The sequence below is a fragment of the Lathyrus oleraceus genome, chromosome 7 (genome assembly GCF_024323335.1).
Source record: "Lathyrus oleraceus cultivar Zhongwan6 chromosome 7, CAAS_Psat_ZW6_1.0, whole genome shotgun sequence".
Lineage (NCBI taxonomy): Eukaryota > Viridiplantae > Streptophyta > Magnoliopsida > Fabales > Fabaceae > Lathyrus > Lathyrus oleraceus.
In genome coordinates, this window is record NC_066585.1 from 94197215 (window position 1) to 94222689 (window position 25475).

At 34.0% G+C, this 25475-nt stretch overlaps 3 protein-coding genes across 4 annotated transcripts; 1 reads left to right on the plus strand and 2 right to left on the minus strand.

Annotated features, from left to right (window-relative positions):
* Nucleotides 1-7660: 7660 nt before the first annotated feature.
* Nucleotides 7661-8041, minus strand: LOC127102208 (uncharacterized). The gene has a single exon (XM_051039610.1). The coding sequence runs from the start codon at nt 8039-8041 to the stop codon at nt 7661-7663; it is 381 nt and encodes a 126-aa protein (XP_050895567.1).
* A 1116-nt stretch (nt 8042-9157) lies between these two features.
* Nucleotides 9158-13942, plus strand: LOC127101519 (uncharacterized). 2 transcript variants are annotated; one of them, XM_051038958.1, is made up of 13 exons: nt 9158-9485; nt 9582-9788; nt 10172-10410; nt 10498-10564; nt 10643-10743; nt 10851-11024; nt 11123-11513; nt 11599-11693; nt 11796-11839; nt 12233-12434; nt 12567-12711; nt 12861-12991; nt 13538-13942. In XM_051038958.1, exons 1-13 carry the CDS (start codon nt 9440-9442, stop codon nt 13691-13693), a joined length of 1998 nt encoding a protein of 665 aa, XP_050894915.1. In that variant the 5' UTR covers nt 9158-9439; the 3' UTR covers nt 13694-13942. The 2 variants fall into 2 exon arrangements, with proteins under 2 accessions (XP_050894915.1, XP_050894916.1); XM_051038959.1 differs by having other exon boundaries at nt 9586-9788.
* Nucleotides 13943-14002: 60 nt separating this feature from the next.
* Nucleotides 14003-25233, minus strand: LOC127102209 (uncharacterized). Its single transcript, XM_051039611.1, has 8 exons — nt 24723-25233; nt 24379-24487; nt 24097-24284; nt 23787-24016; nt 23482-23672; nt 17228-17368; nt 16914-17044; nt 14003-14109 (listed from the first exon to the last, which is right to left on the minus strand). The coding sequence occupies exons 1-8, from the start codon at nt 25231-25233 to the stop codon at nt 14003-14005; spliced, it is 1608 nt and encodes a 535-aa protein (XP_050895568.1).
* Nucleotides 25234-25475: the final 242 nt, after the last annotated feature.

Below are 25475 nucleotides of genomic sequence, written 5' to 3' on the forward strand. Positions count from 1 at the left end.
AATATCTGCATAAGTTGAAGGTCTCCTTAAATACTACAAAGCGTATGTATAGCCTTCTAAAATGGGTCTTTGGTCATCAATACCTTCTTGAACATGTTGAACATTTAATTTTACTGTTGACCTTGAGTTTGATCTTAATATCCCATGACAATAGTCATAAATCCTAGTATAATCCTATTGGAAATAACCATTGACCATGTCTCTAGCTGCAAATCTAGCTCTTATGACCTTAGTCTTGATGACCCTTACATTCCACTCTTTTTATGCCTTTTCCTTTATATCCTTAATCTTCATCCTAAGATTATTTTTCAAAGAATTTTGAATCCTTTTGCTCAACCATTTAATACTCATCATCTTTATATTATACTCTCTACTACAATTATGAATGTCAACTACCTTCCTTAGTTGCAAAGAATCCTCATTAGGCGACTTATCACAATATGCTTCCCACTCACGTCCATCTTTACACCTAACCCTCACCCTTATATTGTCATTTTTAATGAACTTCAAATTTCTGCCAGATTGGACTGCATATGAGATTATTGCTTCCTTAAAATCACCTTTGATACTAAAATACATTTCCATATCTCATTTGTAATTTGACATGTTTTTTGTAACTTGAACATTGAGTACTTCTTTCTCCTAACTCCACTTTTATCATCACTCTCACATCCACTTTCTAGATCTTCACTCTCATTATCATTCCCTTTAAATTCTTCCTTGCTTTCTTCCCATTCTTCTTTATCTTTTTTGGTGTTCCCCTCTTGATCATATTCATTTACATAGTCAATTAAATTAGTCATTTCATCTTCCTCATCCAATTCATCATCATACTCATCATATTCATCATCAAAATCTACCTCTATTGCAATATCATAATTGAAGCCTTCATCCTCACTGTCATTAGAACTAACATCATCATGCACCTCACCACCGCTATGCACATTATCATGATTTGCCTCAGTTTCCATTGCCTTAGTTTCCCTTACCTCAGTTTCTATTGCCTCAGTTTCCCTTACCTCCGTTTCCATCATCTCAATTTCCCTTACCTCATTTCCTTCAACTCCCCATTAACTACTTCTTCATACATTGCAACAAGCACTTCTTCACCCTCATCTACAATCTACTTATATCTCATCAAGAGGACCATCATAATATTTAGGCTGAGACAATGTGTGTTGAGTATAGATATCAACGCTAAGATGCACCCTAATAAAGATCAACAATCTCTAAGACACCTTTGTCATTAACCAACATATTCATCCCAAATGCCGGATCCCTATAATATATTTTCTCTATGGCAGTATAACCTAAAAACTCAAAATAACACCACCTATCAACCTCTATTTTCAAATCAACATTTCTCCTCCTTCGTACATACTAAATTTCTCATTAATGAATTCACCACTGTGATGGATTTTTAGATGTAAATATTCATTCATTTCAAACTATGCTCTAAAATAGGAATTGCAGAAACAAACGGATTTAGAAGGATACCATAAACCCTAAAACTACAACATTCAAAAATTGCAGAAGAAACACTTCAAACATACCTCTAGTCAACAATGGTGTCTTCGATTCCACCTTGGAGGAATGTTTTCGCCTACAATCGCAGTTGATGCACTAGTCAATGGTTGTGCTAGGGTTTTTGCACGCGTTTTCTAAATGTGATTTATGAAAAAAAAAACCTTCACTTTCTTTCTTAAGGATGAACGATACATTTCACATGGACGATTTCACATCAGTTACACGTGTGCACCGGTTGTACACTTCAATTGACTTTGACTAATGAGGCATATATAAAGGATAAACGTGACACTATTTGAACAATTAAAGGATCAACTTGACCTCTTTTAAAATTAAGGGACAAAAATGGACCTTAAGGTAAAGCTAAAGGACAAAAAAAGGTATTTTGCCTAAATATTACTCACTTGTTCCCAATATAAGTGTCATATTTGACACTTATACATAAATTAAGAAAATATAATAATAAATTATATTTGTGGATTGATGTATTCAAATTAGCATTAACGTAAGATGAAAAGTAATAATTAAAAGTATTAAATATGAGTACAATTGAAATATGAAAATTAAAATTACATTGATAACTTAAAGTGAACAAATTATTTTATAAACATGACACTTATTTTGGGATGCAAGTAATAATTTTTAGTCTTTCAAAAACTATATTGTTAATTAATTTGGTCTTTTCTGTTAAATTTTGAGTAAAAATGTTAAGTTGTGTTTGTGTGACAATAGTTGGCAAAATTGGAAATTATGAGTTAGCATACCTGATATAAACATGTATTCCTCTTCATTCTAAAACATTTTCTGATATAAATATGAATTCCTTTTCATTCTAAAACGTTTCGTAAGATTTTGTATTTTGTTTTTCTAGGGTTTCCAATTCATCTTCTTCTTTTTTTAATTCATTCATCTTATCCTTTACTTATTCATCTTCTTAACAAATTTCTGAATTTGTATCGAACATTAACATAATCATATTCTTTTCGTCTTTAATTATGAAAATGTCAAAATTTTCAATAGTGGTTGAATGTCAAACAATCAGTGCTTTAGGGCAATTAGATGTGTACTTAGAAGACATAAGAGAAAGGAATGTCTTTGCGAAGAGGAATATGTTCTTTGTACTGTAATGGACATGAACAATTTGAACTTTGAAAAAGAAATTTGGGATTGTAGAATTTACAGAAATCACATGGATAAGGGCTATAATTTTTTCAAGTGATTAGAGGAAATTGTTGATGATAACGATCTGAAGATCGAAAGACAAAAGAAGAAAAAAATTAATTTGAAGAACGAGATGGTCTACATAATAGGATAATTGAAAATGTCAACGGTGCTTGGAGTTTTTAGTTTATGAGTGAATCTGGTGATATTAAAAATGTATTTTAAATTGATTTATTGTTAGGAAGTTTGATGTAACAGTGTGTTAGATTATTTTAAGAGTTATGTATTTGAAGTTAATCATATTATCTATGAGTTGTGTTGGTTTATTGTTACGGGTAGATTATGTATTTGAAGAAAATGAAATTCTACTATAGTTATAAGTTAAAGTTGTCTTGTATTAAGTTGGATCAATTTAAGGTCAATGAAAATTCAAGTTTTATATAATTTGTATTTATATAACCTGTTAAAATTTGTTAAAACTTGTTAGAATTTGGAACCACTTGGTTGGTGAGGAGGGGGAGAGAGAGAGAGAGAGAGAGAGAGAGAGAGAGAGAGAGAGAGAGATTTTGCATTTTATTCATTCATAACATCTCCAAGGTATATATAAAATTATAAGTGGTTTGAAACACCACCATGATAACCGATTACAACACTTGAATTATTAGATTTTTACTTAACATGCCATCTTAATTCAAGTGCTTCAAGTTTTCCATGCCCATGTTCATCTTCAACCTTTTGAACACTTCGATTGTGACCCCCTTGATCATCAAATCAGCCACTTGGTCTTCACTTCTACAATATCCGAATCTCAACCTTCCTTCACTAACAAGTTCCCTCAAGTAGTGAAACATCATCTCAATGTGCTTGCTCCTCCCATGTTCAATTGGGTTCTTAGTAAGATTTATAGCAGAAACGTTATCAGCCATGAGCGTTACAATATCACCCTCATCGTTGCCCATATCATTAAAAGTTTATGCCTTCCATTTGCAAGAATCCCTTTGCAACTAATCGAGCTTTATGCTTGATTATTTCACCCTTGGGATTTACCTTCACTTTGAACACCCATCTTTAACCAATTGGCTTATTCTCATCTGGTAGATCAACCGACTCCCAAGTCTTGTTCTTCTCAATAGATTCCAGCTCCTCCTTTATATCACAAATCCATTTTAGATCACTTAAGGCCTATTCCGTTTTAACGGGTTCAGATTCGGCCATAAATGCAAAATTGACGAAATCACCACCATGATTGACTTTGTTGTCTCGGAACAACTCATAATCTTGGCGTCTTGAAGGCAAATCTCTTTTCCTGGTTGATCTTCTTACATTCTCTTCAGTTAGAGCTTCGATGGGGGATGATTATGCACTTTCCAGCTCTATAGAAAATGACTTTTCATTGCCGTAACTGGTACAACTTTATGGTAACCGGTTACAGGCTGTTGGAACTCCTTAATTTCGTTAAAAATCACGTCTCGGCTGGTTACAATCATTTTATTCACTGCATTAGATAACTTGTAACCACCAGTATTGTGATAGCCTATAAGTATCATCGACTCTACCTTATCATCCGACTTCATTCCAAGCTACCTCAAAACAAGTCGATATGCTACGAAACTGAAAACCCTCAAGTGATTTAGGTTTGGTTAAAATCCAAACTATGCTTTATCCAGTGTTATTTTCTCAAACTTATATGTTGGACACCCATTCTCCCCATAACTCTTTCGGCAAGTTCTTCCTCTTCAACATGATTCTCACCATGTTCATGATTGATCGATTATTTCTTTTAGTAACACCTTAAGGTGATGCTTGATTCTACAACCTACATCTTTGCTGAATTTACCCTTATGTTACTTCTCTTGCACACATTCTTCACAAATTTCAGCCGGTATGTTGATCAATGACAGTGTTGTTACCATTTCGTTCTTTTGAAAAACATTGAGATCTCTAAAGTTGAGATCCCCAAGCCTATAATGCCATATTCACTCTTCTCAACTAGCCGCTATAGAAAGACACATATGCTCCATAACCTACGACTCAACCTTGAAAGTTATATTGACATCCATATGAGCTTTTAGGACAAAACCCCCCGTTTGCATCCATAATGTGTAGCACCACATTGTTCTCCATGTGAATATTGTAACCCTTATCAAGCAATTGACCAATACTTAGAAGGCTATACTTGATTCTTGGAATGTATAACACATATTTGATCAAGGAATGTCCACCATCCCTTCTCATGATCAAAACATCACCGATTTCATCGCCCGCGAGAGTGGTATCATCTGCGAACTTCACTCTATTCTTAATGGCACAATTAATTGTAACAAACTAATCATTCCTTCCCATCATATGAGTAGAACATACGGAATCCAAATACCATTGATTGATGCACTTAATTACCTGTTTTGTAGTCACCATTACATTTTCTTCTGCCTATAACCAGTTGCAACTTTTACGTAACCGATTACATCATGGTTCAATAATGTTTCCGAAATTGTTGTTATTGATGTCTCACAACCTGTTGTTGCTGCATTCCTCTCCAGTGATCATGACCAAGAGTGTGTTATCCTCATCAAACTCTTGTCTTGTAACCTTGGCTCTATCCCCTTGAGGTTCCTTCTTTTATTTGCACTACACTCTCTTACAAATTGATCAAACTGTTGACAAACAAAACACTGCATCTTGCTTTTGTCTATCCTTTTTCTTTCACCTCTAAAGTTACCTTGAAAAACATTTTTGTTGCAGCTTCTCTCACCCTTTTGACAATTAAAATTCTTGGAACTTCAGGATTCTCTTCCATAAAAATTATGAAAATTCCCTCTACTCTTCACGGGCCATTCTGTTTTCGATCTCTTGTTTTTCTTGTTGAAATGAGCTTGCAAAGCAATCTTGGCCTCTGCCTTATCAAAATTTATCTCCTCTATTCCTTGCTCATGTTCCTCAATAGAGATTTGTAGCTCTTATTTGCTCATCGTCACAAGAGCCTTCGATTCCTCAATCCCTACGACCACATTGTCAAATCTGGGCACTAAAGAGCAAAATTTTTGCAACAACATACTGCTTTGTGATTGTTACTCCACATACTTTTACTTGGTTCACCAACTGAGTAATCTAGTTGCGAAATCATTGATGGTCTCCTTCTCTGCCATTTAAATCAATTCAAGTTGACGTTTATGAGTTTGTAACCTCACCATTTTCTCCTTGTCAGCCCCTACATATGCATTCTTTAAGATTTCCCATGCTTACTTCGATGATTCACAACCACCGACTTTCTCAAAGTTATCACCATCCATACATTGATGGATAAAAAACAATGTCTTAAATTCTTTCTTCTTTTCTTCCTTTCTTCCTTTCTTCCTTATGCGTTGCTCGATGTACATCCAATTCACCTTCGGCAAGAGGATTCACACAGTTCTTGATCACTTCAAGAACATCTTGGTAGTCAAACAACACCTTCATTTCTTTATACCAATTGTTGTAATTCTTAGCATCAACGATGGGTAGGTTTGTAAGGATTCTTTCATTTAAGACATAATTCATGTTACACATTAGGTATTTGATGGATCGAACCAAACTCTTAATGCTAAATGTTAGAACTTGGAACTACCCAGTTGGTGAAAATGAAGTGATTAAGTGCGGATAAGGGGAGAGAGAGAGAGGGGGAGAGAGAGAGAGAGAGAGAGAGAGAGAGAGTAATTGATTGAGAGAATTTTCATTTTATTCATTCATAATACCTTCAAGGTATATATACAATCACAAGTGGACTGTGACATAAGTAAAAATCTAACATAATTGGAAATCTGAAAACTAACTACATGTAACCAATTACACAAAACCTATAACCGATTACAATTGTTTCAGAAAAACTAATACATAAAAATGGTAACTGATTACTGTAAATGTGTAACCGGTTACACCCTCGACTAAACTTTCTATTTTCAGCTTCTTTGACATTTTAACACAGTTGTAATCGGTTACACCCCTTTGGTAACCGGTTACACCTTTGAGTAAACTTTCTATTTCAACTTCTTTAACATTTTAAAACAACTCTAACCAATTACACCCCATTGGCAACCGGTTACAACACTTGAATTATTGGATTTTCACTTAACAAAAATGTGATTTATATTTTTTTAAACCTATTAAAAATTGGTTTTATAAAATTCTTGTTTATAAAACCTATTAAAATCTGATTTATAAAACATGTTAAATTTATGTTCAAAGGCCTATATAACTTCTTGAGTATTTCTTAATGCACCCTTAATACTTGTTAGCCACCACGCGGAATTATTTAAATGCTCTTAATTTTCGGAGATGCATATTTGAACACACCAAATTCTGAATGAACGTTGAAATATTTTGGAGATACATCTCCGTAACAATTTAAAACATTCAATACATCCCACTCAGAAGTCATTATACACTTGAATTGGACCAGAGATGCATCTCTAAAAATATTACGGAGATACATATCCGTAACGTCTTAAAACTTACTCTTTCATGTTATATTTTGTTTATATGAATTCAAATGAAGACTTAAACCATACCATACAATCGAAAAACAAAAATCTACCTACATAATTCTAGATGGTCAAAAAATGTCACACATAAATAAAATACCAATAAATGTCAAAATATCATACAATCGAGACCAATAAAGTAGAAAGACCTTCAAAATAAAATACAGACCATAATACTACCACTCTATACTAAGACACTACTGTGTATGTCTGACTACCTCTCCTCTACCTCCTCTGCCAGCTCTGCCTCATCGACCATCAATCCCATCCGTCCCCCGACGCTGTCTCCGGTATATCAATGCCCCCCGTGCCTCCGTCATGATGGCATCTAGGACCTGCCTCACATCAGACCCATAAGGGAGGATACCTCTGTCAATGCCTGTCTGCACAATCTCCATTATACGATGAAACCTAGGCAAGACATCCTTAGCATGATCTAGTTGTTTATGTTCATACTATAATGTCTCATGATGAGTAGGTCTCGATGGGTCTCTTGGAGCAGCCTGCACCATGTACAAACGTGACACTCTGAAGAACCATTTGATGTATCCTTCGACGTAGCTCCGATCGCTCTCAGCTATGGTAGACTGTGCCTTCTCTAGTACCATATGACTCTTATAATCATCAAACATGTCATTTATCTGTATACATGTCAAGACAGGAAGAGTATAGACAACAAGGTGTCTGGGAATGGTTTGAGTATAGTCGAACTGCCGCATGATGCGCTTAGGCAAATAAGGAGCAATGTGACGCGATCTGCATGACAACCATCCAGAATATAACACTAAATATGCCTTTTGTTGCTTATTTGTCACCCTTAGCTTTTCAACCTCCATTTTTGCTGCATCAATTTCCTTGTTTAACTTTTCAAACTTACATTTTTGCTTCATAAAAAATTGTTCATTCTCATCTCCCACTTCCTCATATAACCAATCAAAAAATTCACATCCAACTCGAGTAGATCCCAATGTAAATCAAGAAATCAAAGAACAATGTTATACCATAGTTTGTCAAGAATGAAGTTTTTTTTTTTGAGAAATCTTATCTTAAATTATGGATAATCCCAATATTTTTTCTTCCAAAATTGCTAAATGTTGTTGCCATGCGAATAACAACTATGTCTCCACAATAACAACTAGATTTTCATCGTAGATTGGAACTTGTGCATACCATAAAATAAAAACTTCCATAACTCTTCAGTTTCACAACAGATGAACAATAACCATAACTCATTGTTGATAGAACTCACGATTTTAAAAAAAATGGGGGATGAAACAATAATGAAAGTTTTATCCTAATTCTATTTAGGATTCATTCTTTTCTACAAAGATTTCCAGAAATAAAGACAAAATTAAGAAGATGAAGAATGAATGCCAATTCAGTTGTCACGAATACAAAAATAGACACCATTTGAGACAATTTGACAGAAAGAACTTATATGTCGCTGTTGTATAAAGAGATAAGAGATTAAACTAATTCTTATAAAAGTGAAATACCAAAATAGACTCCAAAATAAAGATAGAAGACCAAACAAAAAATATATAAAAAAATTTTAAAATTTTTTTTAACTAAAAAACCGATAATAAGACTAAGTATTCTCTTTTTCAATGTATTAACATATTTTATTTTAGTATAATAGTAAAAAGTAAAAACAAAGCTACTATGAAATTGAAAAAGTATTTAAATTAACCAAAATAACACATTTTAATAAATTTTTGTAGGTAGGCGAATTAACAATAATTATTTATAGTTTTTTTGAAATATATTTTTTAAAATTACTGTATTATAAATATCTAACAACTTTTTTTTACCTATTACAATAATAATTATTTATTGTATTGCATCTAACAATTTCATTAAATTAAACCTATGTAGAACAATAATTTTTTATTCATTTATAACAACCGTATTTTATATTTTATTTTGTACAATATTTTCATTTGAAGACAAACTCAGCAACTCCCTGAAATAAAAAAAAACATTGAATGAGAAACAAGTTGGAATTGAACTGAACTAGACTGACCGGGAAACACCAGGCACAACGAGTAAAGAACTCGTCCATCTTTTCCATTTCCCCAAATTTCCGATTTTCCTTCCACTTTCCGGCACCACCCGCGCGGTTACAATTCCGTCGCGATAACCGCCCCTGTCAAAGCCAACTGAGTCGCATCGGTTAATTCACAACACATGCGTTGTTGCATACAAGGGAGTATCAAAACCTAATTAACTCATTCATGGAGAATCTTTTTGATGATATTGCTCCTACTCCTACTACACGTGGTAACTGCTACTTGAGAAACGAAACCTTTTTCTTTCTTTTTCATTTCAATCTATGCATTCCTTTTGGTTCATTCTTTATACTGTATTCTTTTGTAGCTAGACCAGGTGCCAGGTTTGCGCCTAAGGCTAAACCGAAACAACCGCCTCGAAAGAATGTGTCTGCATCAAAAGATGAGAACAATGTGCATGCTGCTTCATCAACCACTCGCAATGAATCTGAAGGAATTTCACCGATTGAATCTCATAATGCAGTTACTGTAGCTTTCTCAATTGAAGAACCTATCAAGTCTGGTCTCAGTAATGGTGAATCATGTTTGAAGCCCCTTTTCTTCATCATATATAACTTTTAGAAGTCTTATAAGCTGTGGCATTGTTTGGAAGTGCTTATAATATAAGTTATTATGTATAGGCTATTTCCATAAAGAGACATAAAACAAAGTCAAATTGAATTCATCTAAATCTATAAGCTATTATCATATGCTATATACCATAGAGCTTTGGGAAATAAGCTGAAAAGAACTTGTAGACATGTCATAAGTTGTTTAGTAAGTTCTCCCAAACAATCTCACAAGCGTTTATGTTAATAGATAAGTTCAATTAAGCCAATTGAAACAGACTTTGATTCATTTCATATCTATCATGAGATTTAGTAACAATATAACCAGTTCACTTTGATAATGTTGTAGAAAATGAATTGAATAATGTGGCTGCCCTATCTACTATCTCCTCAACCATAGTTAGGATGGAAGAACTGCCTAAAAATGGGGAAGGTTCATTTCTTGATACGGACAAAAGTTTGCAAGTTATTGATAATTCACTGGAAGTTAGCTTAAACGCGGGCTTCAAAAGTGCTTCAGGCGACAGTAACACCGCAATACCTGAGAGTAACATTCATTCAAATTTTGAGTTTGGAAATGTGGGAGAGGTACAATTTTGAATTTTATGGATCTTTTTCTTGTAGCTTTACTGTTTCAGATGGGTGTAGTCAACTTATGGAGGATATTCTTTCCAGGTATTGTCTGCCGAAATTGAGTTGGATCCTTTCAGCAATGTCCTCCCTGATCCTGGCACTGGGAATGGTTAGTTATATTGATGTTATTGTGAATTTACTTCAGATACCTGAAACGATTAATCATCTGTATTTGTTTTCACCGTAGCTCGTAAGTTTCAACCCAAGGTTAAGCCACGACCTAGAGTCAACAACACACCACCTATTGCTTCTGCTTCATCTGATGGAAAGAGTGGGCCGGAATCACAGGTGAAGATTATGTGATTTATTGGATATGATAATTTTCTAAATATATGATGCTAAATAAATGATAATTTTTTTGGTATAAAAATGGCCATGGTTGTTATTGGTTTCAGGAAGATGCAGACTTGAATCCTGACTGCCAAATGAATAATGTCTATGATTATCAATCCATGAAATCCGGCACTGATGCACCATTTGGAATTCCAAGGCATGAAGAATTGACAAACTCTGTAGGTAGTCCCACATTGGCTTACTTTTTGCAGCAAGGCGGTACTGGAGAGAAAGAAGTAAGTATATGTCATTATGATTTGTCATTTTTTCCACTTCTCTGATTTGTGAATCTGATTTGTATATGATATGTCATTTTATTTGCAATCTTTCTCAGGATGCTAATGAGACAATAAAATCTTCAAAGAAGCATAAAAAATCTTCTACTACTGGCGTGGAGAATAAAGGTGCTAAAACCTCAAGGCAGACAAGAAAACAAGCAGCTCGTAAACCTGCTAAAAGCTCATTGAATAAGGCTATTGAGGATGATGATGTCCTCAACCCTCCTTATGATTTTGCTGGAGATGAACTTGTAGAAAACAATGATGAGGACGAACTGGTTTGTTCACCCCAAAAGAAAAAAGCATCAACAAATTCGAAGAAGAAATCTGTGGCTAAAAATGGAAAACCATCAAGAAAACGCAAGAAGGCTACTGATGATATTGAAAACGTAACTGAAGAACCTCCTAAAAAGTTCCCGCATTCATCTCGGCGAAGAAAAAGATGTGGTAAACCTATCAGACTATATTTTTAACTGTTCTCATGATGATTATATTTTATATGCTTACTGTGAACATATTTTCATTTTCATAGTGGACAAGGCTCTGCTGGATGATGAATTTCTTGATCAGCGAACATTACCTATTAGGGATATTATTTTACTTGCTGAGTATAAGGAGCGATTGGCGGTGAGTATTCTCAACTATAATTATTGTGTTACAATGCTAGCAATTGGCATTAGGCATTATGGGTTAAATTTCACCAACTGTTCCATTTGTTTCTCGATGTAGAAAAAGGAGGCAGCGACTTCTAAAACATCTTCCACCAATCAAAGGTACACTATGCAGGTTATGTGTGTAATAGCTAGTAACTTAAGAAGTTATGTATATATCTGTTATTTGATAGAGTAAGTTAGAGCTGGTTACTTTTCTGTTAGCTTTCAGTTACCATTACACAACTCTACATATATAGTCTGGTTAATGTTTATCTTTTGTAAAAATTATATGATAATATATAACTATGCTGCAAATTAGCATATACCACTAATAATGTGTGATTCATACATTGAAGTAAGAGATCTCTGAAAATGTTGAGAAATTAACTCAACAAAGCAAAATTATTGTTTTTGGGTTGTTGTTGGAGACATATGATTTCCCTGCACAAAATATGGCTTTCACAGTAATCTGCATGGAATATGGCTTTCACTTCTCAAAATGTTTATATGCAGTGATGGGGATTTTCTTCACGAGGCTGATGTTAATAATGAAGAAGAGTTTTTTGGTTCAGATGATGAATATAGAGACCCTGATGATGATCATCAGGTAAGTGAAAAGTTTACATCAACTGCCCCCTTATTGAATTACCAGTCTTTCATGGAGAAGGCACCTAGGGGAAAATGGTCAAAGCAAGATACTGAAATGTTTTATGAGGTATTTGCATAATTCTTACAATGTTTCTTAAACACTGTTATACAATTGCCTTTTTGGTTTTGGGGAAAGCGGCGGGATGGGGAGGAAGGACTGTCCCTTTCTACAAATTAACTATTCATTTTTCAAACATAGGCTGTTAGGCAGTTTGGCACAGATTTTTCTATGATACAACAACTTTTCCCTGATAAAACGCGTCATCAAGTTAAGTTGAAGTACAAGAAGGAAGAGCGGCAGCATCCTTTACTGTTATCTGATGCTGTGAATAATCGTTCAAAAGGTTAAACTCTTCAGTTATTTTCTATGTTGTTTACTCTACTTCATGGCTAATCGTTAATTTGTTAGTTTAATGGTTTATTGTTCTTTATATATTCCTTGACGAGGGAATGCAACTCTACCGATTAAAATCTATACTCTTCTGTCCTGTAGATCTTTCTTTTTTTAAATTGGTGGTTGAGAGGCAGAAACAAAATTCTAATAAGGAAGAACAAGATACCGCTGGAGATGCCTCAGATTTAATGCTGGGGGAGGAGGCTGAGGACCTGACACTCGGAACTAATGTATGCACACAGTTTTTTTTTTTGTCAAGTTGCCTAGCGGCTGGAATTCACCTTTTAAAGGTGAACAAGTGGGATGTTGCGGGTTTGAGCCCGCGCCCTTATAACTGATGTCCCTGCACAGCTACCATCTGAGCTGGCTTAACGGGACACGCAGTTTTGTTTTATCTTTTTAATGTCACTATTCTTTTGATGCACTTGTTTTACGGTCATTTTCTTATATAATAATGTCATATTTATCAAATATTTATTGCCTGATGTTTTCATGTGGAAATATAGAGTTTAACTGTTTTTTCTACCAAAATTAACATTTTGACTTGGTTCAGTCCTTCGTTTCTTGAAGCTCTTATCCTAGATCATTAGCTATCTTAGGCTTCAAAGTAACAGCTAGCTGAGTTATTTTTATTGCTGCAAGGATGGAAAATAACTTGCCTTGATCTGTTGTTCTCTTGTTTCTTTTTGATAAAAAAAATTTTATTTGTTATTTTGTTCGTAACTATTCCATAATTGACCTTGCTAATTTTCAAGACTCCTGTAATCTGAATGCAGGAAGAGGTTGCAACAACTAAGCAGGAGGAGGAACAGGAACAGGATCACATAGACATTAGAGATCAAGAGGATTCTATGGCATATCCAATTGCAGAGCAATCTGATGATAGTGAAGATGACTTACAAAAATGGTCTCAGTATCAAAGTGCTATTTAGAGTTAAAGAATCATAACAAACAATTTTGATCTCATTTTTTAAATTGAAGTTTAAGTGATATTTTAGTTTCTTTGTCAACTTCTAAATTTTGTCCAGGATATTTATTATGTCTCTTTTATAAGATGAATGTATAATATTGATTTATGAGTTTGATCAAATTTTGTGGTTTAAACAATTGTATGGTGGGTATAGCAGGATTCATATCCGTTCTATTTGCAGAAATAAATTTGTAAAATCTACTTATGACCATTAGTGTCTCAATTTTTGTGTGACTATTTTAGAAGTCTCAATAGGTAATGTCATTGCAAATCAGTCATCATCACCATCATCTTCAAAATCATTAGACGCTTGCTGCATCTTGTCATCAGTGTCAAATTCTTTCATTATTTCTTCAAAGTCATCAATGTCTTCTCCATCTACATATCATAATATTTGAAGAGGTTAATAATTAAATTGACAACTGGTTACCAAAACATTATATGTGCATGCATGCACACACTTTTAAATTACATAAATTACCATTACTAACTGTTCCGTTTGGGAATTAAAAATAGATGCTTTAACTCCACGAAGAAATAAAAAATGAAGATAGTTGGATAATTGATGGTCTTGTGCGGTGATTCCGATCTCTTTTGCGGTGGTGCGGGGTGGACACGCATAGTTAATATTCTAAAGTTCAAGTCAATTCAAGATTTAAGGTGAGTATAGTGAAAATGAAGATTATATATTGTACCTTGTTCTAGGCATGTGAATTGTTTTATATTTTGGGTCAAATAGAGTATATTTGAGCTTGTACCTTGTTCTAGGTATGTGTACCTTGTTTTTAGTCAATTGGGCCTTTGGCCGGTCGATAACTATTGCTCTTAAGGCTTTGTCGGACACTAAAGAAGTCGAGGGAAGCCTTACGTATCATTGACCGGCCTCCATGCCGTGATTCGAAGCAGAATGTAACTGAATCGCTTTGGATGAGTTTTGAAAAAGTAATGGGGAACATGCGCATTTAACGTGGTTCCATTATTGAAATGCTTCGTCACTCATTTCTGACACGTGTGGTGACGTGACCAATTAGGGTATGACACAGTTTATAGAGTGCTTGAATGCACTTGAGTCGGCGTGTGTCCCGAAGTTGAAATCTAACCGTTGGTCTCGTGATTCCTTCACATAGTTGGTCTTGGTCTTTCAGCTGCCTTTGTTTATAAATAGAGTGAGTTGAGAATTTGAAAGTTTTTTCCGACACTTTTAGCATTCAAACTCAGAGTTACTTTCAATAGAAATGTATGTAGTTGCATGTCTCTACTATCCGATTATTTTGTTGCTTGTCTTATTGCTTTCATCTGCGTCTTTATTTCGATTAGTTGTATCTTCTTCATGATTGCATTTCTCATGTTTAACATGCATACAATTTTGATTAGATTTGACGTTGAACTAAATGCTCTTTGATAACATTTGATAGTGAAATGGAATCACCTGACAAAATTTGATTCAAGGTAAAATCTCAAAAAACTTTTGAAAATCTGAAAATTTGAAATTTTATAAGATTGATTCGAATCTGACAGTTTTACACTGAATTTTTTATCTTGATCAAATTGGACATTAGCCCAACTCAGCAATATGATCCTGATCAAATATTTCATTTCATCCTGACCATTTTCATGGGAACAAATTTTGTCTGATTTGACTCGAATAAGAACTTTTACATGATTCAAATCAATTTCATTTTTCATAAATCATAATTGTTTATGCTTGATTTGATTTCACAAATCATGTCAGTTTTGCGCCATTTGATTTGCATCACATTTTATTCCTGATTCGAATCATAAGGCTTGTGATTCGAATCAGATTTTCTCTGATCCGAATCAATTGACATATTTTTCAAAATTAGGTATATCTTCCATTTCACCTTATTTTTGCTCATTTGATTAAAATCATATTTTTCTTGATTTGAATATAACTACCTTTTTCAACCATTTTGTGTGCTTCATCTTAAGCACATATAAATCAATTTTGTCATCATTCTACATATAACATACATCATACTATTAAGATTTTTCAGTGTGATTTTGTGTGAAAATCAATTTTCTCTGTTTTGAGTGTTCAAAGTATTGCTACGAATTTCTCACATCTTCAACTTCAATTGAGTTCAGATCTTGATAACGAGAGTTCTGAGATTGATTGAAGGAGGCGCATACTTGAAGCTAACCATTCTTGCAGATCTTGTTGAGTTTTCAGGTTGTTAGAAAGAAAGAAGGATTGTTAATGGTGGTGACAATTTCCATTGAAAAGAAGTATGTTCTTCTCTCCAACATTGTTTTAGTAGTAACTACAGATAAGGCAGAGTTCTTCTCGGATCTTCGGACAATATCGTCACTCAAGGAATCAGTAGGATCAAGGGGTTGATATCTACACACGAAGGCTTGGAGAAGAATTGATGTTAGTGGAAGGTTCAAGAAACGTATTTGAGTAAAGATTACGTAGAAGAGTTTGACAAGTTTGCTAAATACAAGTCAAGATCCAAATTAGGAGATTTATTTTCTCAGCTATAAATTGTGGATCGGTGATTATATGAACTCTTGAAAATATTTGTCAAATAACAAGGAACTATGCAGGTTCCAATGAGAAATCATTGAAGAATGCACATATGCCAAGGGAGGACGAACGTCGAAGCACTATAAATCTCGATGCCATCTTTCTAACTCTACTCTTGCATTTATATTCATAGTGATTGCATGATAGTTTTTTCAATTCGGTCGTATTATATCGTTTTGTTCTTGATACCAATTAATTACATAAAGCTTAGGTTTTGTTGGAATTGGACAACTAGTCAAGCTAGTATTGTGATTGATAAATCTGAAAACTGATTGAATTTAGGATTCCACATATTGAATCAATTGTGTACACTTCTTGTGACTACATAGCTTGAATAAATTAATACAAAGTGTTTCAATGTTTATAATCTTGGATATTTGTGAAACGAATTGTGTGTTTGCTTGATCATAATCGATTATATAATTTTCATTTTCACTTCAAACCTTCCGCTCACAACTCATTTTTGAAAATACTCTGATTTTGGAAAACATCGGTTGCAACGACTTCACATTATTAGGAGTCTCTTCACACACTAAACTCATGTCTCTGAATTGCTCAATCAATTTCAATTCTCGAACCATAAGCATCGATATATGCAGCGACTTCCTACTCAACGCATTAGCTACAACATTACCTTTACCAAGATGGTAACTCAAGCAAAAATCACAGTCCTTCAAAAATTCAAGCCATCTCCTCTGTCTCATATTCAACTCCTTATGATCGAACAAGAACTTCAAACTCCCGTGACCACTGAACACTTCAAATCTGGAACCAAATAGATAATACCTTCAAATCTTCAACACAAATACTACGACTGCAAACTCTAGATCATACGTCCTCTCATGAACTTTCAACTTTATAGAAGCATAAGCCACAACCTGACTATTATGCACCAAAACACACCTAGACCCATCTTCGAACCATCGCAATACACAACAAAGTACTCACCTGAACTCGACAAAATCAAAACTGGAGCAGACGTCAACTTCCTCTTGAGTTCTTGAAAACTCTCTTAAAAATGCACATCCCAAATATAAGCTTGACCATTTAGAGTTAACTGTGTCAAAGGAAATGCCAACTTCGAGAAGCCTTCAATAAACCTCATAGAGCAACCAACCAAACAAAGAAAACTTTTGATCTCTGTAACAGACTTCAAAGTCTCCCGCTGTAACACATCATCTACCTTTGACGGATCAACAAAAATACCACCACTAGAAATCACATGACCAAGGAAACTCACTTCTCACATCTAGAACTCACACTTAGACAACTTCACATAAAACTTATTTTCTTGCAAGGTCTACAACATAACTCTCAGATGCTCTACATGCTCTTCATCAGACTTCGAATATATCAAAATATCATCGATGAACATGACCACAAACTGATTTAAGTATGGGTCACGACATGTCATATATTAATTACACAACAACTTCACCATAATCTCACATCCATTCACAATAATATACAAATATATATGTAATGCGACTCATGACACAACGTGACACTTATGCATGTGGTACCAACTCAACAATTGGTTATCTCTGGAACCGGGTCCCCCCTTCTAAACCCATGAGCTCCTATTCTGAGCTCCAAACCCCCTTTTATGCTTGGGACAATCCACTAGTCCCTCTTCTGAACTAGCGAACATGCCTCTTTCAACGACATAATATAATGATGCATGTCCATACAAATCGATGCAACAACAAAATAATGTTCACGATCCCCCTTCTGACCATAAACAACATGTATTTAGACACAATAGTTATACCTCCTTATGAATTACTATCCACCAATAACAATAATGATGCACACTAATAATACATAATTAATCGCCATATAATCATGCATTTCATACACAATACGAATCATATTCACACAACATACCATCACCAAACACCACCACCACATAAAATATATATTCACATACAATACTCAATCATGTTAAATCATTCAACATTAATTCATCATTAAGCATGTAGAATAATTCACACAATTACATATACACTGCACAACATATACTCACACATCAAACATATATTCCCACAACACTCAAGCATATCAACTTCTCTCATTGAACACATCCAAACAACAACCAACATTCGCTGGAATCGGAAATAGATCAATAATTCAACACAAAGAAAATACCCATGTTCTATTATCCTCGCCAGGCGAGCACAACAACTCGCTGAGTGACATCTCGTTGGACGAAGTTCGTCCTTGCTAGGCGAGATCATCCATACCAGAAACTTAAAAAACCCGATTTTCCACTATTAGAGCCCTACTAAAGCTCCAATTTCCAACCCTAATCGATCCCAAACGCCCATAAAATTATATTACAGGTTATAACATAATCACAACATGATAAGTCACATAAATTACACAATTGATTCACTAAATTCATCAAAGTCATATTTATGATCAAAACTTCAACAACTCTAACAATGACATAAACACATGCGCAAAAATAAAATAATATACATATAATTCAACATACAAAAATTGAATAATAACACCTCAATTCACCAATTTGCAGAATCACACATAATCAACAACAAGCTATGAACAATTCAAACAATCCTTAAAGAGAGTAAGGACCTATCTTCTCTACCCTTCATGCTATACACTCATATTAAATCCATTTCTCCCCCTTACCTTAGATTTCTTGTAAAAACTCAAAATTGCTCAAGGTTCTTCTTTTCTCTTCAAGCCTTAGCCTTGCCCTTGCCTATTTCCTCCCAAGTTCTGTTTTCACCTACTGTTTTTCTCCAAAACTCTACTAAATACTATTTATACCTAACCTAATTATTCCACATTTTTAATAATTATATCATACCTAACCTAATTATTCCCTATACTTTTCCTTTATGTTAAATCATCCCCAACTCCACTAATTCTCATTATTTTTCTTATTTAATTTATGACTTAAATAGTCTTTTGGTCCCTATAAGTTGACGTGTTTTTGTTTTTCGTCCCTGTATCTTTTTTTCTAGGAAATAATCCCTGAATGTTAAAACTCTTTTGGTTTTAGTCCCTAAAGTTAAAATCTACGGGAAACCTGCAGATTTTCCTGCAAATTTAAATTTAGGGACTAAAACCAAATGAAATTCAACATTTAAAGACTTTATCCTGAAAAAAAAGATACACGGACGAAAAGTAAAAACACATCAACTTACAGGGACCAAATGACTATTTAAGCCTTAATTTATTAACTAAAAACAACAATTATTTCTAATTATTCAATGATTCTAATCCTTCTACTACCATACCAAGGCTCTCACTACACCCCATTAATGCCCCACATGCACGTACAAATCACCATACATATTAAAAGTACACCAATACCAATTAATTAAATAAAAATGCTAATATTCTGATTAAATAAATTAATCAAATTCCGGGGTGTTACACCAATAATTTCCATGTGTGTGTTGATGTAGGCGACATGCCCATATGGGTCGCTGCACCCATCAACCTTAGAAAATGAGGATGACTTAAAATTCTTTGGTACCAGAGACTCCCATATTTCATATGAGAGAAGATAAGGTTCTATTACTTCAACCAATTGTGTAGGGTTAACCTCCTACTGACATTATTGGATATGAAGGATGTTATCCTCCAAATTTTGATTTTGGCGCTGTAAGTCGTCCATGGCAGCATGCATCTCTGCCATGGAATTTTTCTCGTTGTCAGACTCATAATTAGTTAGAGTTCCTTCCTTCTTGTTCATCATGATGATGAAGGTGTTAAATGCGAGGACAACAATCTAGCTGAATGTTGTAACGATGACCCAAATTAGTTTTATCGGGCCCCACGATGGCTGTAAATTGTATTTTGCTAAAAGTACAATATGTAACAACCCCTAATAATTAAGGATCGTCAAAGGATTTTAGGGTGTGTTACAGGGTTTAGAGATAGCTTACACATGTATGTGAGAAGATTTGTATATGTGGTATCTCCTTAATGAGATTGGATCCCTCCCAGGGTTGAGATATTTATAGAAGTCCCTAGGTCTGGATCTCAGATTTCCAAGAAGTAGAAACCACTTCCAGGAACATGGGAATGGTGAAGTTAGTCCCCTATTATTCATGATGGTGTGATATGTTTCCTCTTGACTCCTTCTTTGCACTGTTGTGGATTGAGACATATCACTTCCACATTTCTCATTGAAGGTGACCAATATGAGAAATGACCATCACATCCAATTGTTGTGCGCTTTATCTAATAAATGAACAATGATGAAGGTATTGTGGGAGAGGCGATAACTCGTTTCCCTTCCAATTTTACCCTTTTGGGCATTTCACAAATATACCACTATAGTTATCATATGATTTATGTGGATAAAGTGTTTTTGCATATCATAAATATTTTCTTCAAGCTTCATTCGGAAGAGTTCATATTCACGAGTCAACTTGTTCATACATGCCCTCTTTACTTAGGTAATACCTTCATGGATAACTTGGAAGGTGTCCAACATTTTTTAGCAATCTCACAATGCAAAACATGCAAAAACTCATCAAGTCCGAGAGCGGTAATGATGATAGGTTTAGCTTCAAATTATGTTGCATTTTTCTCTTTCCTCTCTGGTCAAATCATGATCCTTTTTATTTACCACAATATCATTAACTTGATGTGTGGGGACAAAATGACTATTTTTCACAGTATTCCACATTTTAAAATTCATCTCTTCTATGAAGATTTTCATTTTCTCTTTCCATGGAGCATACCATTCTCCATTAAAGGATGAAGTTTTGTTAAGTGAATCATTTTAAGTCATTTCCTGCCGAATGAGATGTTTAGTCTTGAGCAAGAGTTAAACTCTAATGTCAATTATTGAACAAATAACTCCAAACACGAGAGAGAGAGAGAGAGAGAGAGAGAGAGAGAGAGAGAGGAGAGAGAGAGAGAGAGAGAGAGAGAGTTGTAAAGTGTAGAAATCATGATTAATTAAAAAAAATTCTTTTACTTTGAAAACAATTTATGTTAATGCAGTGATAAAGAGAGAGAGAGAGAGAGAGAGAGAGAGAGAGAGAGAGAGAGAGAGAGGATGAGTTGTAAAGTGTAGAAATCATGATTAATTAAAAAAAAATTCTTTTACTTTGAAAACAATTTATGTTAATGCAGTGATAAAGAAACAGAAAATAGAAAAAAGGAATTAGAGAGAAAAGAAAACACATCAATGGAAATTAAAGAGATAGGGATATAAATATTGCACCAGGATTTATAGATGATCGACCTACCACTTGACCTACTTCTCTCCTCAAGAATTTCTTTTTGAGGGTTCCACTAAAATAATATCTTGAGTTATTATGAATATGTCCACGAAACTTATTACAAAGATGAGAGATTTTACACATGATGATCTCCAAACCAAACCGAGCTTTTGATAGTTGACCTCACAAATCAAACTGAGATTTTACTGGCTAATCTCTAGAATCAAACTAAGATTTTACCAAGACAATCTCAATAACCAAACATAGATTTTATCAGGACAAACTTAAGAACTAAAGATATCAAACAAGATAATTACACTCTTGATGAAAAATACTTAAGGACGATCACCAATACAACCAAACTCTCACAAGTATTTTTCACTCACAAGACATTAAGATGACTTTAGTGAAAAATAATAAAAGGATAAAATAAGAAAATGATAGTAGAAATCTGAAATCTAGTGTGATTTGAAATGAGGAAAAACCTCCTTTATATAGAAAAAGATATAGTTCAAAAGGAAAATGATTCATGGACTTTTTAATGCTCATAATCAATTATGCCTATCACCTAATCTATTATGCAGTTCAATATGGAAAATTTTCAATTTTGACATTAATAATCGATTAGAAGCCGTAATAATTGATTAAGAGGCGTTACGAAAAAAAAATATCAATTAACCTTAACGTGCTAATCGATTATCTGGTGTAAACTACACTCCGAAAAGTTTATTCAAGCTAGTAATCAACTAGCTACCCGCGTAAAACATTTTCTACTGATTTATAAAAGCAGAGAGGCTCTAAAAACATTTTATTGTGTATGTCAGAGTTGCATTAGAATCTTAGGAGATACTGTTATACTTTTATAATACATTGATCACTAAGACATATGATTATACGATCTTTCACACTTCCTCTCTTTCAGAACCTTGAAGCTTCAATATCACTTGCTAGATTCACCATAGATTCATCACTTCATCTAGGATTTGACTTCTTCTATCTAATGAAGTTTGATATGACTTCTTTGACAAACATCATCACCCGAGGTTGCTTGATCAACAATCTTCATTGACTTCACGAACACCGTTTGACATTAGACCTATCAACATCAAAACCACTAAAGATCATCTGCAGATGACTATTTCTGCAAGCACATATAGCTCCACACGCATGTCTCGTGTTTTTTGGAGTGAATTATAATAAATTTGTGTGTTCTTTCATTTATCTCTTTTCTCTTTTATTTATTTTGTTCACTTGTTTAGCATATTGTATAGTGAAATAAATGACTTATTGTAGTCTTATAAATTGAAAGTAATAAATGAATGGATGAATATTATTTAATTATGATAATTTATCTTTATGATAAAGGGTACTACTCCACCCGTCTCACAACGTGTCTATTTCTTATTTTTATTCGTTTCAAATTATTTGTCATCTTATTTATTGTATTTTAATTCGTATAATTAATCCAATACCTATTATTAATGAGATTATTTTAGTAAATGACATGCATTTTATAATTGAAATCAATCTAATCAATCATTATCTTAAAAAGTATAAAAATGTCAAAAATAAGTAATGCGAGAAAAATACATTGGAATTGAAAATGGTATAAATTTCATCCGATGGATTATGCTCACACTCAGGACAATCTAGAATATAAAATTCTTAAGATAATCAAGAATGAAACTATTTTAGATTTTAATTTTTCTCTTTGATAAACAAACACTTTGTACTCAATTCTCGAAACAAGAAAAGAGAATGGAAAAGAAAAATCACTCGAGCAAAAGGAGAAACTTAAGATTTAAAATCAAGATATCTATCCGAATCAACATACTAATCAATCTATTAAAAAAATTACAATATAGTTAAAAAATTACAAATCCACAAAATACACATCAACATTATTATGTTATCACCACCAAATCAATAAAAAGCAACAAACAAAAAATAAATCACCACACAAGAGTTGCACCACCATGCATGCATTACCTAAGTTGCTGATGTTGCGGTGGCAAGAAGGCAGCGATGTTATACATGGCCGTTGGTATAAGTCCACCACAATGCCTAATCATTTCTTCCTTAAGCTCGCTAATATCCCTTTCACTCCTTCCCCTTGTCGCCGCATCTCGTCTTTCCAACTGACTTTCTAGCAACGCTATCTGCTTCAAAAGGCTTTTCACCTGTTGTTCATTTTAACAAAAAGAATCTTTTATCACAAGAAACATACGACACACAGACACCAGACACCACATCGACTCTGACACGTTGATAACAATGTCGAACACTAGATATACCTTTCTGTGAGGCCATCTTGTTAATCCTGCTTTGCGGCATGTTTTCTTGAGAACTGTTGGACAGAAGTCCACCTTTTCCGATGCTTCCTCAATAGGTAGATGAAAATGATCGCATAAATCACTCAATGTCAATTTTCCCGCTTTTTTTCTCTGTTCTGATAGGTCCTTTTTATCAACTGTTATGGTAGGGGTTCCATTCTCACACATTTGCTCTTGTTCTACCATCTCATCTATAAACATAATAATAACCATTCAAACTCACTTAAAGTATACTAATAACAAACAATTTACCATGATTTCCGGGACAAACCTGAATTATTTTGATTATTATTATCAAGACCCTCAATGTTAAAATCTTCAATCCAATCCAGTCCAGTGCAAAGAGTCTCGTAATATGAAGACAAGGGATCTTGTAGAATAAAATATCCTGCTAAAATACGATCCATGCAGTATTGCGCCAGAAATTTCTTTATTTCATCAAGGTTTCTCATGCTAAAACTGATGAAAATATTTTGATTATTTAAATTTTTCATGACATACAGCAAATAATTAAAAAAAAGAAAGTGGTATTACTATAAGACTTAGAACATACTCAATCATTTGGTTGATTGGTGGGTTTCCATTAACAGGTGTCTGATGATGAATTGCATGTGTAATCAAACCTAGCCTTCCATGAATCTCAAGCTTTTCAAATTGAACACCTATTCATTCACCATAAAAGAAAAACATGTATAATCAATAATAAATTAATTATGATCTTGATCTATGAAACACAGACACCAGAAATACGACCATAGTAATACATAATAATTTTAAAAAATTATCAAATAAAATGAATCATAGATGTTGGTGGCAGTGGCACATTGACATGGCCACAAATTTTTGCGAGGTGTCGGTGCTAAAGAGATCTTGATATATGATTGAAGACTAACTAACCATTAGCATGTATGATTTCTCTGAGAACTTGACAACAACTGCAAAAATATGGGATTGGTGCGGGTGGCCATTGATCAAGTGTCATTGCATCGGTTTGGTTCGGCAAAATCGGAATCTGATTTACCGGTTGAATTCGTTGATCCTCATGCATTTGTTGTGGCATTCCATCGAAAAATGAATCACTGACACTATCATGGTGATTTTCTTGAGACATTGTAGTGTAATTAAATGGATCATTATTAGTATTACTACCATGGTGATTTTGTTGGAATAGTGGAGAGGAAAAATGATCATTAAAGTTAGTACTATGTTCCTGTTGAAATACTGCATGGTGATTCTGGTAGGTTAGATTATTGTTATTAATGGATAAATTGGTTGGATTTTCTTGGGACATTGAAGTGGGTCCAATGTTAATGGCTAAATCGTCTAGTGTAGGGTTACTCATAATGAAGAAACTTGGATCAATGGAACATTCATAGGGGTCATTGAATTCATACCTGAGATCTTCCATGTTTGAATTTTTTTTGTTATTATTATTTATGGTGGTGTAAATTTTTTTTTTGAAAATTATGAAAATGTTGTAATGGCGGCGCAAGAAGAAGAAAGCGCCGCCACTGAGAAGAGTTTGAGACAGATTAGTTGAATGATAGAGAAACAGAAAATGAGAAAAACTGATTTTTTGTTTTAAGAAATGTGATGGAATTTTATAAGGGTGAAAGTGGCTGAGTGAACGGTAATTATAGTTGGAAGCCG